General features: G+C 38.8%; 1 protein-coding gene across 1 annotated transcript in view; it reads left to right on the plus strand.

Moving 5' to 3' along the window:
• Nucleotides 1-26,151, plus strand: part of GUCY1A2 (guanylate cyclase 1 soluble subunit alpha 2) — a 205,804-nt gene that overhangs the window by 13,744 nt on the left and 165,909 nt on the right. The window contains exons 2-3 of the mRNA XM_070943950.1: nt 15,353-15,414; nt 22,601-22,722. Coding sequence (XP_070800051.1) covers nt 15,353-15,414; nt 22,601-22,722 — 184 coding nt within the window. The remainder of the gene's footprint in view (nt 1-15,352; nt 15,415-22,600; nt 22,723-26,151) is intronic.

Genomic DNA, 26,151 nt, shown 5'->3' on the forward strand with positions numbered 1-26,151 from the left:
TTCTTTTCTTACATCCACACTCTATTCATTTTTGGGGAGATAAATTTATCTTCCAAGAAATTTTTATAGTCGCTTCATTTCTTTCATTTCTGTGACAGACTACAGTAAGCAGCAGCATCTTAAGAAGGAGGGGGCACATTCCAAGCAGGGGAGGTGGGTGAGACTAGAGATAGCACAATCTAGAACTGGATTGCAGGAAGGGAGATAGATCTAGGATAGTCATTCCCCAGAATAACCCAGGGTATATTCATTACCTTGGGGCAATATAGGTTTATTCTGGCAAGATTCTGCCTATACTCTATACAGCGTAAGCAAATAGAGCTGGACTTTGGCTGGATTTTGAGTTGCTATTGGGCTAGCTTGACAATTTCTTACCTTTCCTTCCAGAACCATTTTTTTCCAAGATTTCTTCTTGATACTTCTAATAATTGTCTGCCCCACATTTAGAACATCCCATCATCCTTCTATTATTCACTAATTCTCTCAGTCCTTCATCTTAATGTGATCAAATGGTGCTTTTTTTTTTAGAGTTATATTCATTCCTTTTCCTTATCTTCCTTGAGGAAAGGGTAGTTCCTCCAGCCATAATAGAGATACCCATGCAGTTCCTCTTCAAAGAGCTGATGTTAAACCCAATAAACCTGGACAGTTTTTATCTAGTATCCAGCCTTCTTTTTACAGGAAATTTCTTGAGAAGATAGTTGGGCAGCAACCTCCGAAGTTCTTGGAGAAAATGGACTATCTGGAACTTTTTCAGTTGGGATCCAGATTCCAGACCAAGGCAGAGTAGAGTATAGGATCAACATTAATCCCATTTATTGATGCCCTTTGGTGGAGCTAGGATGTAAGTGATGGGTCAATCCTGGTGCTCCTTGGACTCTCAATGATATGGTTGATCATGGTATCCTTCTCTAGGGCTTAAAAAAAATCAGGAGATTGGGGCAGTCAAGAGTCCTGGCAGAAGGATATGGAAGAGCATAAGAAAAAACAACAACATTTGCATACTTGCAATAATTCACCTTAAAGTAATTCTAAATTATTGAGTGATTGATGAAGAAAAGCAGATATTTCTCTCATTATGGGGGGAGAGATAGTTTACTGGAAATTAGAAATCATATTTCACATTGCATTACTTTTGAGCAATGAAATTTGATATTGTCAGCATTTGCGAAAACCTGTATATCACATGACTAAGCAGACATTCTGCAAAGACAAGTATTAATTGGCAATGAAAAATAAACTTAATGCACCTTTAAAGGTACATTAAAGGTGTAATGCACCTTTACCATTACAAGTCCAAAATGGCTGTGAAGAATTCATCCTTCGTAGCAAAAATAAAAATAAAAATCTTATTGTGCTGACATTATTTGAATATCTATAACATAAACAAATAATTTGAATATAAAATAGAATCAATCACAAAGATGCCATTTAACATTAAAACCACAGTAAAAAATTGCAATGTGGTTGTGCACAACAAAAAATGATTGTTCCAGATTATGGTCTGTAAATAATGCTAATTCATAGATATGAAGTGCAGTTTTGTTTGATCCACATTTCTAAATACTTTGACTTAATGTGATGAAAAATGTGAGTAGCACATTTCTCCTAATCATGCCATGTCTGTCCATCCATCCATCCATCCATCTTCCATCTTTATTATTTTTACAAATAACTCAAAGTGATGAACACACATTTCTGATCTTATTTTCTCCACAACAACCTGTGAGGTGGGTAGGACTGGGAGAGGGTGACTGGCCAAGCTTACCCAGATAGCTTTCATGGCTAAGGAGAGACTAGAAGTCATGGTCTCCTGCATTCTAGCCTGGGGTCTTAATTACTAGACCAAACTGGCTCTATTTTGTATTTATTGCATGAGTTTTTATTTTGGAAGACTCATGTGAGTATTAAAGAGAATAGATTTTGTCTGAGTATGTATGAAACTAAAATTGAGTGCAAATAAATGAAGTCATCAATCTGTACTAATTTGTTATAAGAGCTGCTTTTAATGATTTTTTTTTGTCCACAAAATAAAATTTGAGTTGAAAAATAAACCTCAGCTTTGAACTGAAGCTAAAGATTGATCATCTTGCATTAACATCTAATTAAATAACTGATCCTTTCATTATTCATGATGACTGGTCACTTCGGCATGTAATTCTTTGGTTGACATCATAAAGCACCACAAAGCAGAAAACTTCTGTGGTTACTGGAGAAAAAAATAGTGAGCTCAGCCTATTTAGTTGTAGCAGTATACACCATGTAATCTGAATTGTGTGGTGTCACAATACATTTATCTTCCTGCAGGAAATTGTTTCCCTCCCAACTACTTGTTTCACTAATTTTACCTTTGTCCCTTTGGTTATATTAGCCAAATTTAATTAAATTCTTGATTCCAGTGTAAATCATGATGACAGGTCAGTGTTTGAAATCTACTTCTCTCTTTCTCTGTCTCTTTCTCTCTCCCTCCCCCCTCCCCCTCTTTCTTTCGTCTCTGTCAGTCTGTCTCTGTCTGTCTGTCTGTCTGTCTGTCTGTCTGTCTGTCTCTCTCTGTCTCTCTCTCTCACGCGCGCTCACTCACTCTCAATCTCTCTCTCTCTCTCTCTCTCACACACACACACATCAAAACAGACAACTTTTTGAAATAAAGAAACTTGATGTCTGGAGTAGAGTGAAATTTAGTAAAAATCAAGATGGATTGGCATCATTGGGATGATGGTAAATAATTTTGAACATACAGCTCATGATGGGAACAGATTATTGGCAGATTATTATTAAACCTGCCAGATTTATTCAGCATGATTTGTTCGATTATGTTTATCTCTGTTGGCGATATCATCAGTGAGTCTTTGATACGGGACATGTGGTGGTTTGGTCAAGCCTTTGATGTAGGCTTGTTCAAACTACTACAAGTCCTTCCAGAATGATTTCGTTCAGTTAACTCAAAATCTCTGCCGCACAAAGCTTGCTTTTAGGGCTGTGAGAGTGTGTTTGGAATTGTGATCATATTGATTTTTTTTAAAAAGGCATTGCATCTGTATGCTGCCTTGCCTTTAGATACCCTAACTAAGACAACGTTCACAGGTCTTAACTCTCCTTTTATCTTAACACTTTTTCTAGGAAGCAGGTCAAGGTGGAACATACATTTGTTAACATATATAACAAGATGGTGGAAAACCTAGGGATAGCTAGTATTAACCACATCCGACTAAGCTTGGTCAGGTGGCCATGTTATTGTTACAATATTCTGTGCCTTGTTCAGGCTCACCTTGTGTTTCTGATATTGTGTTTCATGGCATTTTGCAAATTTAGAAAATGAGTTAATTCTGCAACCAGGTCATGCACAGTTATTAGCGCAACATGCAGTTTTGAACAAGCATTTACCTGGGTAGAAAAATAAAATTTTAACCATTACTATATTGCACTCATATCCCTGTTGGATTCTGGATTGTTAAAATATTGTTATCCCTTAATTATTATTATTATTTTATTAATAAGTGAAGTTATTTATGAAGTTATGGCAAGTATCTCCCTTCTCTAATTTTCCCCCACAACAAAAGCAACTCTGTGAGGTGATATCAGCTGAAAGAGAATGTCTGGCCCAAAGTTATAATCTATATATATAAAAATGAAATCCACTCACTCATCACGAAATCTCCAGAATGGTAAAGCCTACAAACCTGAAATTTGGCACGTATGTTCCTCTTGGCTTCTAAGTACTCTCTAAGAAAGGATTTTTTGAAATGACCATCAAATCATTAGTATTTCATATACAGTATATTCATATACAGTATATTAACACGGTCTGATGCTAAGGAGTTAGATATTCTACTTGCCCTCCCCACCTGAAAAGTTCCAACTACCACTTGCCTCACATTCCCTTACCTCAGTTCAAACTGGCAGACGTTCCACTCCCTCACTCAGGAGCGGTCTGGGGCTCCTTACAGTATTAAATGTCGCTACCTCACCAAAATGTCTATGCCTTCTACCTATGGAATTGCTTCTGAACCCAAGGTGGCGGGAGAGATATTCCCTTATGTGTTTCAATCACCGACCACCACTGAGCCAACGGATTGTGAACCAAATTTCTCCTACATAGTGTCCCAGCCCCAAATCTCTTCTTACACTGACCTCCTCAGTTCAGTTCCTTCTACTGTAACACCAGTTAAAGGGAAAAAAGGGGGAAAATGCAGGAAAAGATTTACAGATGTGATTAGGAAAACACAAATAAGGGAAGCTGCAAAAAGGTATTGTCAAAGTCATCCGAAGTCAATAGAGAGGCTGTAAAAAAGTATGTATCTAATAACCCCTACATTAATCAGGCAGCTACAGCTAAATATACCAACATTTAAAGTGCAGGGGCAGGTTTATCACAGGATAGGGAGTATCATAGCGGGGCCTCAGCAGCAGCCTTCATTTCTCCAGATATACTTTGTTGGTGATGATGACAATGAGAGGGACATGGAATCTACTAGGGCGTTACTCCAGAACTGTGACTCCAGAATCACATAGTTTTGTAGCGAAGCACAGGTATCCAGCTAGTAAAAATATAAGGAAAATTATGCTCCCTCTACTTAAGGGCTCCTCTGTGTTGCATCAAAATGAAAATACCTGGATGAGGACAAAAATTTTTGGCAGGAAAATGTCCAAGTGGTTTTATTCGGAAGAAGTTTTAACATGTTTTCAGACTTTTGGTGCAACATTCCTACGTTGACACCAATCACATAATAGCTACTTTTTTCTGCATAAAGTGAATTTTTAGATGAAAATGATCAAATTCACAATAGTGAATTAACATAAACAAAATTTACCCAGTACATAATACCTATGTATTATATATACAGTGCATATTAGTACAGACAATCCTCAATTTACAGCCATTTGCTTAATGACTGCTCAAAGGTACAATGGCACTGGAAAAAGTGATTTATGACTGATCTTCACAATTATGTCTGTCTTTGTATCCCCATGGTCACATGATCAAAATTTGGATGCTTGGCAACCGGGGTGCATTTCAACGGGTCCTGGGGTTATGCGATTGTCATTTATGACTTCCCAGCTGGTTTCTGAACTTCAATGGGGGAAAGCCATGTTTGCTTAACAACAGTGTGCTTCACTTAACAACTGCAGTTATATACTTAATAAATATGGCAAAAAAAGTCATAAAATCTGGCATGACTCACTTAACAACTGCTTAGCAATGGAAATTTTGGTCTCAGTTGTTGCCGTACATCAAGGACTACCTGAATTGGGCAATCATTTGGTAGAATGTGTATGATGCTTTGCTGTTTTAGAACCAATTTCTGGGTTCAGCAGATTGACCAGCTTCTGTGAAAACTTGTGTTGATTAACTATATTTTAATCTTCTTGTCCTGTTTGTGTTAGAGGCACCATTTTAGGTGCTTCTCGGTTGAAAGGATTAGCTAATGACATCACCGTTGTCTGGGGAATGCCTTGGGGGGGCTCCTTTCATGCCCTGTCAGGGATTTGGAGCGAATGATGAGAGCTGAACCCCACCATGCAACAGCACTTGGGTCTCGAACGCAGGCTTGTTAACCTCCAACCCAGCATCCTAACCACATGAGCCACCGTGCTTCATTTTAATCTTTTTATCATGCCTTGTTTCCATCATGGAACTCAAGCAGATCTATACAAAATGTCTCTTGTAGTCTCTCATTCAGGCCAGGTCTATTTTATTTCAGCAGAGGAGTTCCTTCCTGTATTATGAGAACACATGGTTCTCTAGAACTCTCTTGGTGTGGATAGCCATAGATATGACATTGGAGAAACTATGGGACAACAGTTACAAAAACATGTTTTAAGACTGGGAAATGGAGAAAACACTAGTAAGAAACTCTTTAGGAGTCTGTTTCCTGACATGGCTCAGATCAGGAAACAGGACTGACGTTTGGACTACATTGGCATAGCTACCAACTATGTTGGCATAACTGGACTGATGCGAGTTGAACTTTAGAACATTCTGTATGGGCAGAAATCTTGGAAACTAGGCAGTGGAGGAGGAGGAGGGTAGAGGTGGGGAAAATACTGAGATAGAACAGCCAAGAAGCAGATATAGAAAGAGATAAAGATCTTAGAGAGGAATACAGAAGACAGGTCAAAAAGAAAAAAAGCATAGCAACTAAAGTATTGAAGCGGGCAAGAGATAATGGATAGATGACTTTTTGTTTTTGATGTTGTTTTGATTTGCCTTCCTTTTCCTCTTTCTTTCTTTTCTTTTCTTTTTTTTTTGTAGGTAGGTGACATGATTAGAAGTTAGGTAGAATAGAAAGAAAATGTTTTTAACAAAGGATGACATGATTAAAAGTTAGAATAAGAGATAGAAATAAGAGAAAAGGGGAATATTAGTGTATGCTCCTTTATATAATAAAATAAGAGTAACTTGGTATAAATATGTATTACTATTAGAAATATATAAGTTGGATTGAAAGTAATAACTATGACTAATGCTATTAATTTTATTTGTATTAGAATGTATGACACCCAGGTGCCACACTGTTCACGCATTATGTTTGTAAAAAAATAAAAAAAAAAAACTTTTTTTAAAAAAGAACATTCTGTATTTCTGCTCTGATCAGCTCAAACTAGCATAGCAAATAGTAAAACTAAAGACCAGTTTGATTTTCTTCTTTTTAAAATGTCTTCTCCCGTAACCCTAGTGATGGCAGCAAATGTAACTTTTGTAGATGGTATTGCTAGGATCTTCAGTACTTCAACAGCTAGGATGCCTTAAATGCATGCCTGGAAGTCCTTGGGAAAAGAAGGCAGAGCCATTCTGGATACATTTTAGCAATCCAAGTTCACTTTCGCCTAATGATCATGTAATTTAGTGCATCAAACACACCCACATATCTTTTCCAACCTTGGGTCAGCCAGGAAAATGTCCATGACTAACTTATGTGGTGGCAAGGTTTTGTTTTATCTCTGCCCAGGATGAAACTGGAAAGGGAAGTCATTTTGAAAACAATTTGCAGGTGGGCCTAATGGAAAAGCTTGAGGAAAAAAGGACTATTACTCTTTGTGACATGAAGGCAAGAGATGGGAACATATCTGAATAAATTGCCAGGTTTTATGACTTTGTAGCAGAGGTGGGTTTCATCAGGTTCTAGCCAGTTCTGGAGAACCGGTAGTGGAAATTTTGAGTAGTTCGGAGAACCGGTAGTAGAAATTCTGACTGGCCCCACCCTCATCTATTCTCTGCCTCCCAGGTCCCAGCTGATCAGGAAGAAATGGGGATTTTGCAGTAACCTTCCCCTGGATTGGGAAGGGAATGGAGATTTTACAGTATTCTTCCCCTGGAGTGGGGTAGGAATGGAGATTTTACAGTATCCTTCCCCTGGCACACCCACCAAGCCACGCCCACCCATGCCCACCAAGCGACGCCCACAGAACCAGTAGTAAAAAAAATTGAAACCCACCACTGCTTTGTAGGTACTGATTTTCACCATTACTGGGATTAACTATTCTATTCATGGCTTGTTCTTGGCTTCCTGTGAAAGCTGCAGACTGAGGATTGGAACTTTTATAGAGAGATTTATTGCAGAGACTTGGGTTATTACCTGACATTTGTAATTCTGTGCTAGGCCTAAATGTCTCCCGATAGAATAGAATAGAATAGAATAGAATAGAATAGAATAGAATAGAATAGAATAGAATAGAATAGAATAGAATAATAGAATTCTTTATTGGCCAAGTGTGATTGGACACACAAGGAATTTGTCTTTGGTGTATATGCTCTCAGTGTACATAAGGAGAATAAAATACATTCATCAAGAATAAAAAGATACAACACTTCGTGATAGTCAAGGTTACTAATAAGCTATCAAATCGTACTAGGAAACAAGTAAAAACAATATAAACTGAAAGGTACAAGCACATGGTTATAGTAATAAGTGGGAAGAGATAGATACTAGTAAGGAAGAGAAGAATAATAGTAATACAGTCTTAGCAAATTATTTGACAGTGTTGTGGGAATTAGTTGTTAAGCAGAGTGATGGCATTCAGGAAAAAACTGTCCTTGTGTCTAGTTGTTCTGGTGTGCGGTGCCTATAGCTTCGTTTTGAGGGCAGAAGTTGAAACAATTTATGTCCAGGATGTGAGGGGTCTGTAGATATTTTCACAGCCCTCTTTTTGACTCCTGCAGTATACAGATCCTCAGTGGAAGGCAGGTTGGTAGCAATTGTTTTTTCTGCAGTTCTAATTGTCCGTTGAAGTCTGTGTAACATGCACTCATCTGTTTTCAGCCTGGCGTTCCCGTTTATTTTACTTATATCCCAATAATTTCAGGCAGGCGTGATGAGGCCAAATCTGGTGCCTCCTAGATGTCAAATGCTCCAGTTTCATAATGTCTGTAGATTATAGTTGTATTTTATGGAAACTGAAGACCAATTAATTGGGAGAGCAGCACTTTCAGGAAGTCTCTGTTAACCAAACAGCAAAAAATGTGGATTGCAGAATATCTTAAATACCCGATAGAAATCAAGATTACATCCAGCTAAGAGCATCTCGCTCTTGCTTCTGTCCATTACAGCCTCCTGCTTTTTATAATTGTGTAGGAAGCCCCCACTCCCCAGATTAAAATACTCTTTATTCTTAATATTAAAAGAGTCAGAATATTATATTTCCCAAAAGGAGAAATGAAGAAACATGTTCTTAAAGGCAGAAAGGAGCCTCAGTCTTTCTGCATAGTAAAACAGTCTCAAGCAGAAGAGACTGGTCTTTAGAAATGCAGATTTTGTATCCATTCAGAAAGGCTGGGCAATCCTATTTAAAAACAAAACACTTTCAGCCACAGCTCCCCCAGGCTGGGATTAAGAATTTACACCCCCACCCATATTCTAAGAACAGGATATTACCTTTAGGACATAATAGAATTAACCCAGCAAAGGGCACAATGCTCACTACATTGCACAACCCCCTGGAGCATCTCAGAACCCTATAAAAATCCATCCATTCTTAAACCAAGGAGTCAGCCACCCCAGAAGGATTTGTTGCTGTCACTGAAGCATCCAAATAAACAGTCCTTCTTTCCAATCAGCCTCCATTTTATTTCCAGCGTCTTTTTCCAGGCTTGGAATTGGAGCGGATTTTTTTCTTCCAACAATTGCAAAGATCTCTGATTGGGAACCTGAAAATTCAGGGAATCCAAAAAGTAGATGGAGGCAGATTTAAAAAAAGGTATAGTGCTGAAAAGCAGGTAAAAAACAGTCAGTGCTTAACGAGAATTATTTTGTGGGGGATAAATGAATGATGCTTTTAAATCTTTCATTCTGATGGTTGAGAAGCTGGCAGCTGGTCAAACTGACCCTAGGTTTCAAGATGAAAGGCAGTTTATTGGTGGCTTAAATTTTAGGGATGAACTTCATGTTCTTTATCCATTCCTTTATTCACAGTATGAATCAGCATGTTGTGTTGCCCCAAAATTGCCTTTTCTTTTAGCTGCATCCAAGGAGAATTTCTGCCCCATCAGGTCCTTTCGATTTAAACACCTGCCTCTCCAAATGGGGAAGTGTGGTTTCCTTGTGCGCAGCCTTATTTGGATGGAGCTTTTGTTAATTTCTTTTGTGAGAGCACATTGGGTTCTTTTTAAAGGTTTTCCTGAGAGGGTAAATTTGGCTCTTGCTGAGAGCAGCCGTAATTGCTTGATGCAGAATTTAAAAATGCAGCCTTTTAAAAAGGCTTAAATCTGTTTTCTCCCTTTATTTTTCAAGTGTACCTAAGCTGCCTATCAAAATGCAGGTAAATTGCTAACATCGGCTTCTACTAATTGTGGACTCGGCGTAGGGGTGGTATCTGTCAGGCCCAGAAACCGAGATGACATGTGGTGATTCTTCCAAGCTGAGTTCTTTATTGTTTCCTCACCTAATAGAGAGAATCTTGACAGATTGAGGATTTTTTTGCATCTACCATATTCTCTGGAAACTATTAAGGATGAAGGCTGCCTTCATCTTCTTCTCTCACATAAAATATCTGGGCTGAGTTGCCTCTTAACTCCTCTGGAATGCATCTCCTTTCTACATTCCATCACCTCATCAGAAATTGTATGGATTGCCTGCAATTACTTACCGCTGTCGTTGAAGATAAATTGTGGTTGATCAATCCTGGGAGTTGAAGTCGACACTGCTAATCGTTGCCAGGGTTAAGAATACTGTAACAGACAGGTTATTCAATGTCAGGAAATAGTCTGTTACTCTGGTGATGGTGGCAGTTGATCTAAATTTGCTTTTTGAAACTGGGTGTGTTTTTTGTTTACTCAAGACTGATAAGATCTTCACGCACCAAGGAGGAAAAGAAGCAATGCTTACCTCTCTAAGTGCAGGAGTTGTTTTTCTTGTAATTTCCTTCTAAATGTGACCCTTCTTTAGAAGCAATGGAATGACAGTGGTGTATTGTTTCCATCCAATAACAATCATAGATATGCCTTCTGTATAGGGACTTGTACCCTTTCCTTTCACACACATTCAAATCTATAATGGTTGAAGATTAATGTTTTGGAAATAGAATGATAATGCAAAATGGTGAGGTTGTTTAATGCAGATGGCTAGGGTCTGGACAACCTCTTCCTCCTCCTCCTCCTCCTCCTCCTCCTCCTCCTCCTCCTCCTCCTCCTCCTCCTCTATGCCTGTCCTAGGATTTATACTAGAGGTTTTGTCAATTTATTTCTCCAAAGCTATAATTTTCAGCAAGTCTGCTGAAAAGAGGTTCCATTTCTCTCTGCAGACCCTGTGTTATGACATTTCTGATGCTAGAGGCCAGGTCATCTGTTGCTGCGAGAGCGGATAGTTTGCCTCATCACAATAGTGTCTCAGGTCCCAACATTATACAATTTTGCTAAAGAAATGGTGATTATTGGTGCTGGAGCCATAGTGGCACAGTGGTTAGATTGCAATACGGCAGGCTACTTCTGCTGCCTGCCGGCTTGCCTGCAATTTGGCAGTTCAAATCTCACCAGGCTCAAGGTTGACTCAGCCTTCCATCCTTCCGAGGTCGGTAAAATGAGGACCCAAAATTGTTGGGGGCAATAGGCTGACTCTGTAAACCGCTTAGAGAGGGCTATAAAGCAATGTAAAGTGGTATATAAGACTAAGTGCTATTGCTATTGCTATTTACTATTGGGGAGAAAACAAAGGGTTGTATTCTATTGGTATGACAAAATAACTTGCTGTTGTTGCCAGATTATATCACTTGTTGAAGACTATTGAGATGGATTCTACTTCATGTGTCCTGTGAAGTTATCTGGGAGCTTCTATCTTACAGCAAGCATCCAGCTATACTTGGTTGACCTCAGAAGAAAAGCAGGGTTGAAGCGAGTTAGAAATTAGGTAGAGACCAGCAGGAAATTTCATAGCTGGAGCCTGGACTAGGAAGTTTAAAAAGCCATCTAAGAAGACAGTGGCAAACCATTTTATACTGTTGCCAATAAAATTACATGGGCTTTTCTAAGAAATCAGCAGGAGTCAAACTCAACTTGAGGGAATCTTTATCTTTTACATGGATAAAGGTTGTAATCTAAGAACCACATGAAATGCTGCAGGCAGACATTTGTCTTCCATGTTACTACACATTTTCTTTTTCTTGTGAAAGAGGCTTCCAGTTCTCTATTTCATTGTCAGGATTGTTTAGAATTTTTTAGAATTCCTTTTTGATTTCAAGTGGTTGAACTTATGTGTGCATAAGCAAAAAGTGCTGGGGGTCTCCATCGCTTTCCTTTCCTCATTGTCTCTGCTTCTGATCTGGATAGGAGTTCTCTTCTAAGAGGGTTTAATGCAGCGGTTCTCAACCTGGGGGTCGCGACCCCTTTGGGGGTCGAACGGCCATTTCACAGGGGTCACCAAAGCCCTCTCTCACCCCCCCCCATGCCTTCACTCACCCTCACTCTCTGCTCTGTTGGATCGCCGTCCGTTCGCTTACCCCGCCCCTCTCAATCTATTGCTGCCTCCTGAGTCCCAGCTGATGGCTAGAGGAAAAAAAACTGTTTAAATTCTTGCCGCGGGGCTTCAAAGGGCCGCCCTATAGCCAGTGGTGGGATTCTGCCGGTTCCGCCCCGCCTCTTGCCCCGCCCTTCCGCACCACTATTTATTGCCAATAAATAGTGGTGGGCGAGGGGCGGGCGAGCCAGCAATTTAACAAATGTTCGGTGTTTTTTTATAATTTTATTGGCCTGCAGAGCTTCAGCATAGGTTAATTACCCCTTGATTAGATTGGCTCCCAAGTCTCAGCTGATTTGCTCTCAGCTGTTTTGCTCAGGGCTCTGCTGCTTGTTTGCAAAGAGTGCTGGAGCAATTTTTTTCCCCCCAGCTATGCTGAAAAACAAAACTGAAAGTAAAGCAGGCTGTTGGCTTTGCTGTTGCTACAACGTTGGAAAATTAGGCAGGCAGATTTCTTTTCTTTTTCCTCACCAAAAAAGGTAGGTGCAAACAATGGGAAATTTAGGGAAAAAGTGGGGAGTTCAAGATTTTAAAACACAAAAGAAAAAAGCTCTATTTAACTAGGGAATTGTAATAATTGAGATACTATTAATTGTATATTGTGTTGAAAGCAGAAATGGTTAAGTTGTGGTTTGGAGGAATATATGGGGGAAATTATTTGGTTTATTATTATTGGTAAATATAATTAACTGATTTGTAAGAAATTGGATTGCATGGAAATAATTGGAATATTCATGTTCATATTGATTAATATACAAAAAAGGTAGTTATATAACTAATTGATTTATATTAAAATGTTGAATTTATATTAAACATCTGTAATATTACATAATTAACCAATGTGAGGATGGATATAAAAATAGATGACAATGGGAAGGAGTATAATATAGAATAGAAGGGAAAAATTGAATTTGATTAAGATTAGAGATGAGGATGAAGGGTAATATTGGTTTTTTACAAAAATAGATGAGGAATAAATATGGCAAAAAGGAAATATAGAAATTGTAAATTTAATTGAAATGACTAAACACTGTTTAAATTTGTGAACCAGCCAAATACTCTGTTCAAAGAAAATACATTGTATGTTTGTATGTGTGTTTCTAATTATTGTTATTTATTCATATTTATTCTCTTTTATTCTTTAAAGTTTAACAATTCATTCTTTATCTTAATATCTTTATATTTGTTTGGGGTTGGCTTTCTTCCCTTTCATCTTTTTTATTGTACAGCAATCTTTCTCCTCAAACCTACCACCTCTCTCTTTTCTTTCCTTCTTACTTTCTCTTCCTCCCCCTCTTCTTCTCCTCCCTACTTCCTCTTCCTTTCTCCTTCTCCTCCTCTCTTCCTCCCTCTCTTACTCTCACTCCTACTCTAATTTCCCTTCCCTTCCTTCATCCCTCTCTATTGCTGTATCCTTTTATGCATATGGACTACTCAGAGGGCTGAAAAAGTTATTTTTGACTGGTCCTTGCACTTTTGACCAGTCCTCGAACTTACGACTGTCCTCACATTTTATGTTTTTGCCCTATCTTGTCACCATGGTGAAGAGAAGCAGTTGTGAAATGAGTGACACGGTTGTTAAGAATGCTACAATGGGCATAAATGATGACCAGTCATAAATGCGAAGACTGGTCAAAAGTGCGAGGACCTGTCAGAAATCACTTTTTTCAGCCCTCTGGGTAGTCCTTTTGTGCACATGGACTACTCAGAGGACTGAAAAAGTTATTTTTTGACTGGTCCTTGCACTTTTGACCAGATCTCGAATTTACGACTATCCTCACATTTTATGTTTTTTGCCCTATCTTATCACCATGGTGAAAAGAAGCAGTTGTGAAATGAGTGACATGGTTGTTAAGAATGCTGCACGGGCATAAATGTGAGGATGGTCATAAGTGTGAGGACCAGTCAAAAGTGCGGGGACCTGTCAGAAATGACTTTTTTCAGCCCTCTGAGTGGTCCCTATACACATAGGCATGGCCACCCGGTCACATGACTAGCTAACCACGCCCACCCAGTCACATGACCTCCAAGCCACGCCCACAAAATAACCCACGCCCACAGAACCGGTAGTAAAAAAAATTAGAACCCACCCCTGGTTGGGGGTCACCACAACATGAGGAACTGTATTAAAGGGTCGCGGCATTAGGAAGGTTGAGAACCACTGGTTTAATGGAAGCAAGGTCTTTCTGGACATATTTGGAATTATGAGAGGATGTTATGAACATTCACGCCAAATGACCATAATTGCTGCCAGAGGCAAGGTCATTATTGCAACCTTCTCAACTCCTTTCCCAGATGCTCTATTTCATCCAATTGTTTCTTTTCTTTCTTTCTTTCTTTTCCTGGGCAGGTTGATCACACTGAAAAAGACAAGATTGGGCTGTATTCACTCTGTTTTATTTTTATTTTATTTATTTATATTATTGATTTGGAATGATTGATGCAGAATTTTAAAAAAAACAGATTTATAAATGAAAACAGTGATCGATACAAAGGTGCTTTTTCAGGAGGCAACTAGACTTTCTTGTTTTTTTCTTTTGAAGACGTTTCACTTCTCATCCAAGAAGGTTCTTCAGCTCTGGATGAAAATTACCAGCTGTCTGCAAGGAATATAAACCCCTTCCATTCCCCCACTATCCTTTCAGAGCTGAAGAAGTCCAGTTGCCTCCTGAAAAAGCACCTTTGGGACAACCATGACCTGGATAACTGAGAATCTCTACAGACTTTTAGTGATAGATACACTTTTCAGCATCCCAAATCTCGTTTCACTTATGCTTTAAATAAAATAATCTTTGAAAAACAATTCAAATGGCAAAGGGAGACTGGCAGGAAATCTTTGAGTTGCAGTTCAACTTGTGAGCTGAAATGTGGGAAATTTCTGATTTTGCTAGTAAGACAGGGCAACCTTCCACCGTTGTAAAATTAGAAAAACTAGTATAATGTCTCTGCAAATAATGCAGAAGAAACTTTCAGCCCTGAGAGTAGTCTTGAGAGAGTAGTTGGGAGCAAACGTGAGGTGAGATGTATAAGTTTGGCCCCAAGTGACTAACACACTATTCTGTACACATCATGTTTTCCTTTTGCAGCTTTTTGTATTGGGTTACACGGATGCTAAAGAAATTACTGCTGATTTAACGGAAGACTAAAATATGAGGAAGAGACTTGAAATATTGATGTGTTTGTTGAACAAAAACAGCTTGCTACTTCTGGGCAGCTTTCTTCACATTTCTCTGGAGGAGGCACAGCAGATGTGCGAGGGGAGGCAAAGAATATGTAATTGGAAAAATATACATTAGATTAAGCAATAATATCAGTAGTCACCTCTGTTCAGGCGCCACGCTGAGAGCTAGGCTGACTGACAAACTGCTGATAACATTTTTATTATTATTTCTTTGTTTATTCTATAGCCACAGACCATAAGGCAGACTCTCCAGAGGACACTACAACATTATGAGCATCAAGTTATTGGGTAAGTAGAACCGATTTCTTCAAAACTCCAAAAGGAATGTAGAGATAGATTGGTGAGTGGGTGGCAATAAAAAACTAAGTACTGATTGCCAAGATATTACCTTATGGTAGCTGTGCCAACCAGGTGCCCTTAAAATTGAATTAGGAGTAGGAATTCTGGCAATTCAATTTTTAAAAACTCCAAAGGAGTTTCTGATTGGAGAAAGGTATAAATGAGCTATGTTCCTACAATGTACTTAAGAATCTCCTCCTGACTGTTGCACAACTTGTCAAGCTCAATTGGTGATAACCTTGTTGAGTTTTTTTTAAGATATGTAAATCAATACAGTTTATGGTTTAAATCATTTTGCATACCCAAAATGGATTAATTCATGAGCCAAAGTTTGTGATGCAAACACACAGTCATGAAGTCGTAAGATGCAACACATGGTTTCATTGAAAGTTGGTGGTGCAAAAACAATAATTTTGTTTATGTAGATTTTATTTCAATAGGATGCAGGAAGTGTATTTTTAACGTACCATTGACACATATTTCACTGACAATTTTGATAATACCTTTCTTCAATCCCAAATAGATTTGTTTTTCACTTTTTTTATTCTCTCTTTTATAATTTTGCAAGGTAATAGTGAAACTATCCTGAACTAAGCACGTAGACCAGGGGTGTTAAACTTGAGGCAAGATGTGGTCGGATCTGGCCCGCGGGGCCGTCCTGGTCTAATGTGAAGAGGAAAGATCGGGCCAGCTTGGCTTCGGTCCAGTCTACCCAATGCAAAGAGGTAACGTGCCAGCAGTTTGGGGAGTGGCATCAAGTTGGCCACACCCACTCAGTTGGCCACACTCACCCAGTTGGTCACACTCACCTGGTCCCCAAGGTCAACCACAGCCTTAATGTGGCCCTCAATGAAATTGAGTTTGACACCCCTGACGTAGACTATAATAAACAATTAGAAACTTGATCTATTCCTTGATGCAATAAAACATCTTGATGCAAAAATTTAAGGAGACTGCCCGTCTTTTTACCCCTTCTTTCTTTTTGTTCTTTTTTTTTTAATATACTTTATTAAATTTTTCCATTATAAAAGAAAATATACAATCTCTATCTCCTTCAGAGGTACAGTGTTTATACAATTTACGGAATCATACGTTAAATAAACTTCATCCTTAGCTGTTCAATATTCTATGCAATATAGCTCGCATTTCGAGTACATAACAAGTCATATCCTAAAATCATGTTTTTGTCTTGTTCTTCAACCAATTGTACCAATTTCCCCATACTTCATAATATTTAGATTTCTCCTCATTATTTATCTCACTCGTCAATTTTGCCATTTCTGCGCACTCTAGGATTTTGTTTATTAGTATTTCTTCTGAGGGTATGGATTTATTTTTCCAGTATTTCGCAAAGGCTAGTCTAGCCACAGTTGTAATCTGGATTATGAGTTGAGTTTTGTTGTTATTGAAGCCGTCTCCGATTATACCCAGGAGGAAGATTTCTGGAGATAGAACTATCTCCTGTCCCATTATTTCACAAAGCCAATATCGAATTTTTGACCAGAACCTTTTGGTCTCTGGACAGGTCCACCATAGATGATAGAAGGTGCCGACCGTTTTTCCACATTTCCAACACGTGGCTGAGAGATTGGGAAACATTTTCGCTAACCTAGCTGGTGCTAGATACCACCTGTGTAGCATTTTATAATGGTTTTCTCTAAATGTTGCCGATTTCGTCATTTTATAATTCCTATTCCAGGCCATCTCACAGTCGTTAAAATTTAGTCTGTATCCCAGGTTTTTTTCCCAAATATTTAGCTGATTTTTTGCTATAATCTCTGCCCTATCCTCATCTAATAAGAAGTTATATATTTTTGCTAGCATTTTCTTGTCTATTCCCCAAATAATTTTATCAAAATTTCCATATTTAGCTTCTATACCAAATCGGTCTCTATCTTTTTGGAATCTTGAATTAATCTGCAGGTAATTCCACCAATCCAAGTTGAAACCCTGGTCCCTCAATAAATCCAAAGGTTTGAGCTTCCCCTTTTCTCTTTTTGTTCTATTTTGTGTTCCTTTGTAGTTCTTTTGTATGCAGAGAACTGTGCACTAAGAAGTCATGCCATCAGATTTGTACCACTTAGGTTCAAAATATTTCAGGGAGGCTCATGCAAAAATGGCCTTTAACTTCTAAATTCTTTTGTGGGTTGGATTTCATATATTGTTTTAATCTTGCCTTTCAATCTTACTGGAATTGTTAGACAGCAGTGGCTAGTAGAAAAATGAAGGAAGTAAAATGTCACATACTATTTGGGCAAATAGGTTGTAAAAAATTGCTTTTAAAAGTAAAAAAAAAAAAGGCTCCGACGATCACAGATGAGCTGCGCAATCGTCAGAGCCTTTTTTTTACTTTTAAAAGCAAAAAAGCAAAACCTTTTGCACATGCGCAGAAGGTACAAAACATATTACTTCCTGGTTAAAACCATTAAGTAATGACAACCGGGCGGGTGGGCAGAGCCGCACGCCGTGATCGCTACCAGTTCTCCGAACCACCCATCATGATTGTTACTGGATTGGGCAATCCAGTCTGAACCGGGAGCATTTCACCCCTTTTTTTAAAATTTTGATTTATATGCTGCCCTTTTCCAGAGACTCAGGGCGGCTTACAAGGCGTTAAGCAATAGCCTTCATACTTTTGTATATTTTATACAAAGTCAGCTTATTGCCCCCACAAACCGGGTCCTCATTTTACCTACCTTAGAAAGGATGGAAGGCTGAGTCAACCTTGAGCTTGGTGAGAATTGAACTGGCAGTAATTGCAGGCAGCTGGAAGCTAAATACTACCTTTAACAGTAGCATTAGTCTGCTGTGCCACTCAGGCTCCTATCCCTGCTATCTTCCCCCTCTAATACATTTCCCCACTGGTTTAATTCATCAACCATTATTATTTCCACTGTTGCCTCTGTAGGAGGGTTGTTGAGAAAGTGGTTGGAGTTTGTCTATAGAAGAACTTGGAAGATTAATTGGAATTCTTCAAGTTGAGTTCCAGGCTTCAATCTAGGACTGAGACTCCATTAGTTGCTTTGTAGATAAACTGCAGTCTCTAGCAGGAGTGAAGTGCATCTAGCAAGACTGGAGTGCATTTAGCAGGACTGGAGAGCATCCAGTACCATTGGATCATAGTGTTCTGACCTAGGCTTCCTGAGTCAGTAAAACACGCAAGTAGTCCCAAAAACCTGTTTTAACAGCTGTGAATTCTGTTCATTCACGGATGAGTCCCAAATAGTTGTAAAGAGTCCTTCGGGATAAGGCTAATTATGCCCACCTTTATCTCCCTTGACACGCTGCCAAAGATCTAATTGGCAAAGCCACACGGAGTCCAGAATCAAACAGAGTTTCAGACTTTAAACTGCACAGAATTAACAATGTTGCTTCCTGCAAAGGCCCATGTGCCTTTGCTCCTCTTTTAAGTCTTATGGGAGGGGCCAATCATCTCCAAGCCCTACTCCTGAGTTGTCCCTTTTGTTTTAATTGTTTTTGCCTTCTGGCAGCTCTGCACATGCACGCACTGGGAACAGGCTCCCCCTGTTCCTCTGCCTCACTGAGGTCCGACTCTGGAGGCTCCAGAGGCAGCACGTACCTCCCTGATGGCCCTTTCTCTGCCTTCGATGCAGAGCCCTCGTCCAAGCCTTCCCCAGACTCCAGGACTGACCCATGGTCCTCCCCAGCCTCCTCACTGTCCAACTCTGCTGCCAGCTCCGCAGGCTTCTGGCGGACCACAACACATAATATACTGATCCAAATGTGAAGGATTGGAGGACGGTCCATCAGATTCAGCTTAAATCTTCTCCAGATGGAATAACTGCTGTCTAGAGAGTGCTTAGACACAATGAAATTACATTTTAGTTAGTTCTTGGTAAGCTGCATTTTCCTAGAAGCTTTTTTTTTCTCCCATTGGACTTACAGCTTTTATTGGAACAGCAGTTGTAGATAACAGAGAAAGAGAGCCTTCAGCTGGTACGGTAGATGTTGCCATTTTTGTAACAGGAGTTTTGGCAAAGTCACAGATGAATAGTCTTTTGGTGGTTTGGCTCTGCTTTATTTTAGGACAACCTTCAAAGGCTACCCAGAAATCATAGCTCACCTAAAACACAAATGCCTAATCGTTGACAGATCTGTCCCAGTTCAACAGAACCACAATCGTCTTGCAGAAGCTGGTAGTAGGTTTTTGGATACAAATCAAAGTACCGGTTTATAAAGCCCTTCTTGCTTAAAGTCCTCAGATTTTCAGGACAGTCTCCTTAAATAGAATCTTCCCATCCCATGATGCTGTACAGTCATCAATACATAGAGAAATTTTTCCAATCTTTTAGAATTTTAATTGTTTTTCTGTTATAGAATTCCATTACTTTCTGTGTTTTTTAAAAATGAGGACACCACCCTCCTTCTTGCTGTTCTAGAAGCAGGTAAAAGATTACTCTCTTTTATTGAACATCTGGAGGATAGGTTTAACTGACTGATATTTTCCCCTGGAGGTAACAGTTTTATGGTTTTAGGTGTTAAGTGACCACATTTATGAATATTTTATTGTCAAGAGATGTTAATGAAGTTCTGTTGATGTGAGCTGACAAAATAGATGGCATACAGATGACCCCCTCCCCCCACCCATTAGTGTTGGAGGCACCATTTAAGGCATTTTGGGGTTGAAGGATTAGCTGGTAATATCACTGTGGCCTGGGGGATGCCCATGTAGGCTCCTTTTAGGTCCCCATCAAGGAGCTGGAGCAAATGAGAGGAGCTCACCCCACCATGCAGCAACACTTGAGTCTCGAACGTGGGCTTGCTAACCTCCAACCCAGCATCCTCACCCACTGTGCTCCATACAAATGATAATAAATGATAAAATAAAAAAAAAATCAAGTGAAATTAAAAAAAACCTGACTTCCCAAGTGGGCTTTGTTTCCTGGTTATGTTAATATCTATGGATTATAATTTTGTCACCCGATCTAGAGAGAAAGAGAGAGATTGTGTTGTTATCTGTAATCTGGTTTTATATGATTTTATGATCATATATATATATATATATAAGAGTGATTTGAGATGAGTGGTTATATAAACTGGATAAATAAAAGAAAATAAATATAAAAAATATTATTAAGCCAGTGTGTTGCAATTTTCTTTTTCTTGCTTGTTTTGGATTATATTTCCCACAATTTTTTGTCTTGGCCATAGTGTTTGGGGCTATTATTTCCCACATATCTATAGGGCAACAGAGAATAGAATAGAATAGAATAGAATAGAATAGAATAGAATAGAATAGAATAGAATAGAATAGAATAGAATAGAATTTTATTGGCCAAGTGTGATTGAACACACAAGGAATTTGTCTTGGCGTTCATCAAGAATCACTTAATGATAGTCATAGGGTACAAATAAGCAATCAAATCATATTGGGAAACAGTAAATATAAATCGTAAGGATACCAGCAACAAGGTTACAGTCATACAGTTATAAGTGGGTTATAAAGGTAGGCTACTGAATACTATAAACAGTTGCCTGATAAGGCACCAGGTGAATAGCTAAATGTGTCCAGTAATTTATATGTTGTGACTGAAAACAACTTTCCAGCATTACATATGTATGTTTTCATTACTGGCTGCTACTAATCTTTCATTAATTAGAAATATAGGAATTGAACTTTAAATCTTGTGCACTGGAAGCCTTTGACATACTCATGAATTTGCTGAGATGTGTCGTCCTTTTGTTTTACAAGCATGGCATGGTAGTCTAGCCAGCATGGCATGGTAGTTAAAGTGTTGGGGTACGACTGGGGACACCTGGGTTCAAATCCCCTTTGCAATAGAAACTCACTGATTGACTTTCAAGCAAAGCCATAAAAGATTGATCAGTCACACCAGTATTTAGATTCAACTGACTAACAGGCAGCTTCAATATATAATACGATCAAGCAGCAGCTGCTTCATAAAAATAGTTGGCACTATCCCGTGGTGTCCATTTTTGTTTTCCCTAGTCTGCATTGACTGCCTATTATTTGTTACCATTTCGCTCCCCAACCGAAGATGCAAAATACCCAGAGCTCGCCAAATTACTTTGCCACGTGAGGCAGAAAATTCCAGAGTACTGACCACCATATACTGCAGTACACTCACAATAATAATAAATCCTTGTTGGGAAAGACAGCCAAAGATCTGCAGTTGGAGGTGATTATTCCACTGCTTAATGGTAGAATTGGATCCAACAGCTACAGCTGGCTCTCACTGCAATGTTGTATGGATAAGACCCCTGCCAGAGCTGTATTGATTAAGCAGTGGCGCTATATTGATTAAGCAAACAATACTTGTTGTTTCCAATTATGCAAGTGCCCTAGATCCTTTGGCATTCTCTTCAGGTTAGGTTGGAAGCATGTGTTAAAATTCAGCACAGGCTTCTGAGGTTTCCCAAGTTTTAGGTATTTATCCTTGTGGGCTTTTTAGTCAAGCTATCTTTTCAACTCTCCTTAGTTAACAATTCAGACACGTCAGGAAAGTACCTCGAGCTAGAATAGTAGAAGAAGCTGCTGCTTAGGGAATCACCTTTGCAAATTTGCTCATATACTTTGATGGCAAGTATAGAACAGACAGGAAAGAAAAAGAGTAGAAACTTCCAGCAAAGGGTCCATTCTTCTTTTGAAGTTCCTAGACCTCAAGATGATTTATGTGTGTATATTCACTGTTTTGGTTTTGTTTCTCCTTCTTTATTTTCTTCAGAATATCAATGTAGGTTATAAGCTTCCCTGTTAGATAACCTGCAAGCAAGTACTTGGAAACTACAAAGCTTTTTCTGTTTTAGGAAGGAGAGATAACGTTATACATCTGTGGACAAATATGGATCTGTAGATTCCTCTTTCTTGCTTGTTGCATCTGATTGCTGGCTCATTTCCATAAAAAAGATGGAAGTATTAGATCAGTCTTCCTCAGCCTTTGCAGCTTGAAAATATGTGGACTTCAACACTCAGAATTCTAGGAGTTATTGATGTTCGCACATTTTCAAGTATTAGATTATATGTTTTCAAAAAGAATGATCATTTTTCCTCAGAAAGAGTGGTTGTTTCAAATGTTTGGACTGTTTCACTTAAGTGCTTTCAGATGGTCTTCCTTTTGCTACCATACACCACCAATTGTATGTTTCTTTCTAGTTACAGGGATGCTGAAAAGAATTTCCATAATATTTCCAACCGATGCTCCTATGCAGACCATTCTGGCAATGATGAAACTGAAGATGTCTCAGGAATTCTCCAGCGTACAGCAAATATTCTTGGTACTATATTATTATTTTCCATAAGCCCTTTTGTTAGTATAGAACAATCTTGAATTTCACTTCTTTTACTTACAACGGCCTATTCTGCAGACTTTGATCTTTGCTTGGAAATATCTGTGTAACTAAGCAGAAGATTGTTTCCGTTCAGATTAAGCAATTTAAGTGTAGGAATTCTGACGTACAGGCTGTATAAATTTGGGTTGGATACAGAGGTGGGCTTCATATAATTTAACAACCGGTTCGCTCCAGCACCAAAAATGTGAGTGTGCTTGGCCTTCTGCCCATGCGCTTTGCTCTCTCGCACACTTGCACACATGTGCGCATCTTAAAAATGCAGCTAAATAGGACAGCATACCGCTGGGGCAGGTGGGCAGGCCCACCCACAGGTCACAACTACCAGTTCGCCCGAACTGGTACGAACCTGCTGAATCCCACCCCTGGTTTGATGGTATTGCAATTAAGTGGCTACATATCTTACTCAGAGATTGTACTTAATTCTCAACAATTCCTCTTCAAAGAAAGTTAAAGACTATCAATTGTGTGCTTGGTACTCTTCATTTTAATGACGACTTGCATGAGGAGGTAGAGAGAAATACTTAATAAATTTGCAGATGACTCAAAAGTGTATAGCACTGATGAAAAGGATTCTGGATTGGTAAATAATGACAAATAGAAGATGAATTTGCTATGTACTACACACAGTCTCTTCAAAATGAGATGGGCGGCATATAAATTTAATAAATAAACAATAAACATACAAACTAATAAATAAATAACTTGTGGTATGACATGCCTGCAAAAAAAAAAAGTCAAGTAAATGGAATTTTAGGCTACATTAATAAAAGTATAGTTTCTAAAGATTCTGAATTCTTAGATCTGTTTTAGATAGTATGCTTATTTCTGGGCATTTCTATCACTATGCTTAGTGATAGAAATACCTCGAAATAACTAGACGCTAAATGCTCCGAAAAGATGTTAGACTTAAAAAAAGTTTGTTTTTGTTTATTTATCAGTCACATTTTTGACCCATCTCTCTCAGAGCTAACTGGGAGGGGAACTGATGCAACACTTAAATCAGTAGAATTCCGTACCCAGTTCTTTATCATCCTAGAATTCAGGAAGTGAATATTTATTTTGAGTTTATAGGAAGTTAGATTCTTTTTGAATTTTCAGAAAAGACTCAACAAGATGATAGCTGTTGAGAGTGAAATGTATCAAGGAGGTGGTGAGAACTTTATTGGATGTGTTCAAGCAGAGTTTAAGGCACCTTAATAGGGTTAAAGGTAAAGGTTCCCCTCGCACATATGTGCTAGTCGTTCCCGACTCTAGGGGGCGGTGCTCAACTCCATTTCAAAGCTGAAGAGCCAGCGTTGTCTGAAAACGTCTCTGTGGTCATGTGGCTGGCATGACTAAATGCCAAAGGTGCACAGAACGCTGTTACCTTCCCACCAAAGGTGGTCTCTATTTTTCTACTTGCATTTTTTACGTGCTTTCGAACTGCTAGGTTGGCAGAAGCTGGGACAAGTAACGGGAGCTCACCCCATTACATGGCACTAGGGATTCCAACCGCTGAACTGCCGACCTTTCGACCAACAAGCTCAGCGTCTTAGTCACTGAGCCACCATGTCCCTTAATCATCTTAATAGAGTTACTGACCTATTAAGATGATTCTTCTAGCTATCAGTAAACTGATCTTCATTCTAACCTGAGACTGTGCAGTTGTTCTAAATACTCAAAGACCATGTAGAAAAGAAAATCTTTTTTTTTAATCAGACTTTTGTCACCTTTCAATCCCCCAAAAATTCTCTATTTTAAGAGAGGAAAAGCATTACCTGTCATGCTCTCTTAAGTCCTGTGTGTTTCTCTTTCTGTGTGTAGTAACTGAACCTCTTCCTATAATCCATTTTTCTCCCAAATGGCTTATTCTTCTGCCTTGGATTTCCTGCATTAGTATGAGTGATGTTTCCTTCAGACCTGCTTCAATATAAATTGCCAAATGCATGAAAAATGATTCTTTTATGACAATAAAAGCAATGTTACCAGAGCTTCCCGAATGGTAATACTTTTGAAAATCTTGATTTAAGTTTTCTAGATTGTTCAGGTCATGCTTTCCTAGAAATCTACAAGTCACTAGTGTTGTAAATCAGAGGTCCAGGCTTTTGCTCTGTTCCAAGATGTCTCTCCTGCTTTTGTAGAGAGCTTTATTTTTATACACTTTTACAGAGGCAGATAAAAGACAGGACAATAACAGCATCCTAATTGGTTAGAAAATATTCACCCCCCCCTCTCAAGATGCCATCCTCTGAAGGTGAGATAATGCAGATCAAAGCCAAGAATTAGATCATAGAAACCTTGGTGATGCAGCAGACTAGAGTGCAGTTAAGTAACACCAGTTGCCTGCAATTACTGCAAGTTCAAATCTCACCAGGCTCAAGGTTGACTCAGCCTTCCATCCTTTCGAGGTAGGTAAAATGAGGACCCGGTTTGTGGGGGCAATAAGCTGACTTTGTATAAAAAAGAACACCGCTTGGGGGGGGGGGCGAAAGCCCTACTAAGCAGGTTATATACAAAAGTATGAAGGCTATTGCTTAACACATTGTAAGCCACCCTGAGTCTCCGGAGAAGGGTGGCATATAAATCGAACCAATAAATAAACAATAAATAGAAGCAGGAAAGACCTACAGCGCATGAGCTAAGGCAGTGTGCTGCTCGAAGCTTGGCACCCTGACCTTTGACCTATCTCTACACACTAGAACATCAACAAATAAATTGCTTTGTACTTTGCATACTCCATATTGTTTTGAAAGCTGTCCAAGGAAATTCTCACTGTTTGCAAATATCCTAGGAGCTTATTTGTCTCCCGCGTTTACAATTTTAAATGAGTATATTTTTGATCAAATAAGCTTTTTCCCTCCAGTAATATTGCAAAGGAAATTGAATATTTCAGTGATCAACTTAGTTTATCTAGCCTCAGGAGCTGCACAATCCCTGCTGTAAATCTGTGCATATGGGTAGAACTTTGAAGTGTGAATAATTCCAAATTTTGCTGAAAAAAGATTAGATTAGGTGCATCTGTGTGATGATATTGGATAAATCTTCCAGAAAACAAACAAACACACACACACACACACACACACACACACACACACACACACACACACACACTTCCTGAGAACTCTAGCAAACTTTATAAATTTACGAATCTTTATCTCACTAATGCTCATTATTGGATGGTACAGTCCATACACAGGTTTTGAAATACAGTTTAAAAGACGCTATTTAGTATGTTAAATAGTAAAATTAATAGACATTATGCTATTACCACTGGCCTGGTACACATATAAAACCTTTTGTTTGCAAAGGGTAGCTTGTAATTCAGGAACTGACTCCATAAAGTTCAATGTTATTAACTATGGTTTAATTCCATGT

The sequence above is a fragment of the Pituophis catenifer genome, unplaced genomic scaffold (genome assembly GCF_029215685.1).
Source record: "Pituophis catenifer annectens isolate HBS135680 unplaced genomic scaffold, rPitCat1.0.hap2 SCAF_4, whole genome shotgun sequence".
NCBI lineage: Eukaryota > Metazoa > Chordata > Lepidosauria > Squamata > Colubridae > Pituophis > Pituophis catenifer.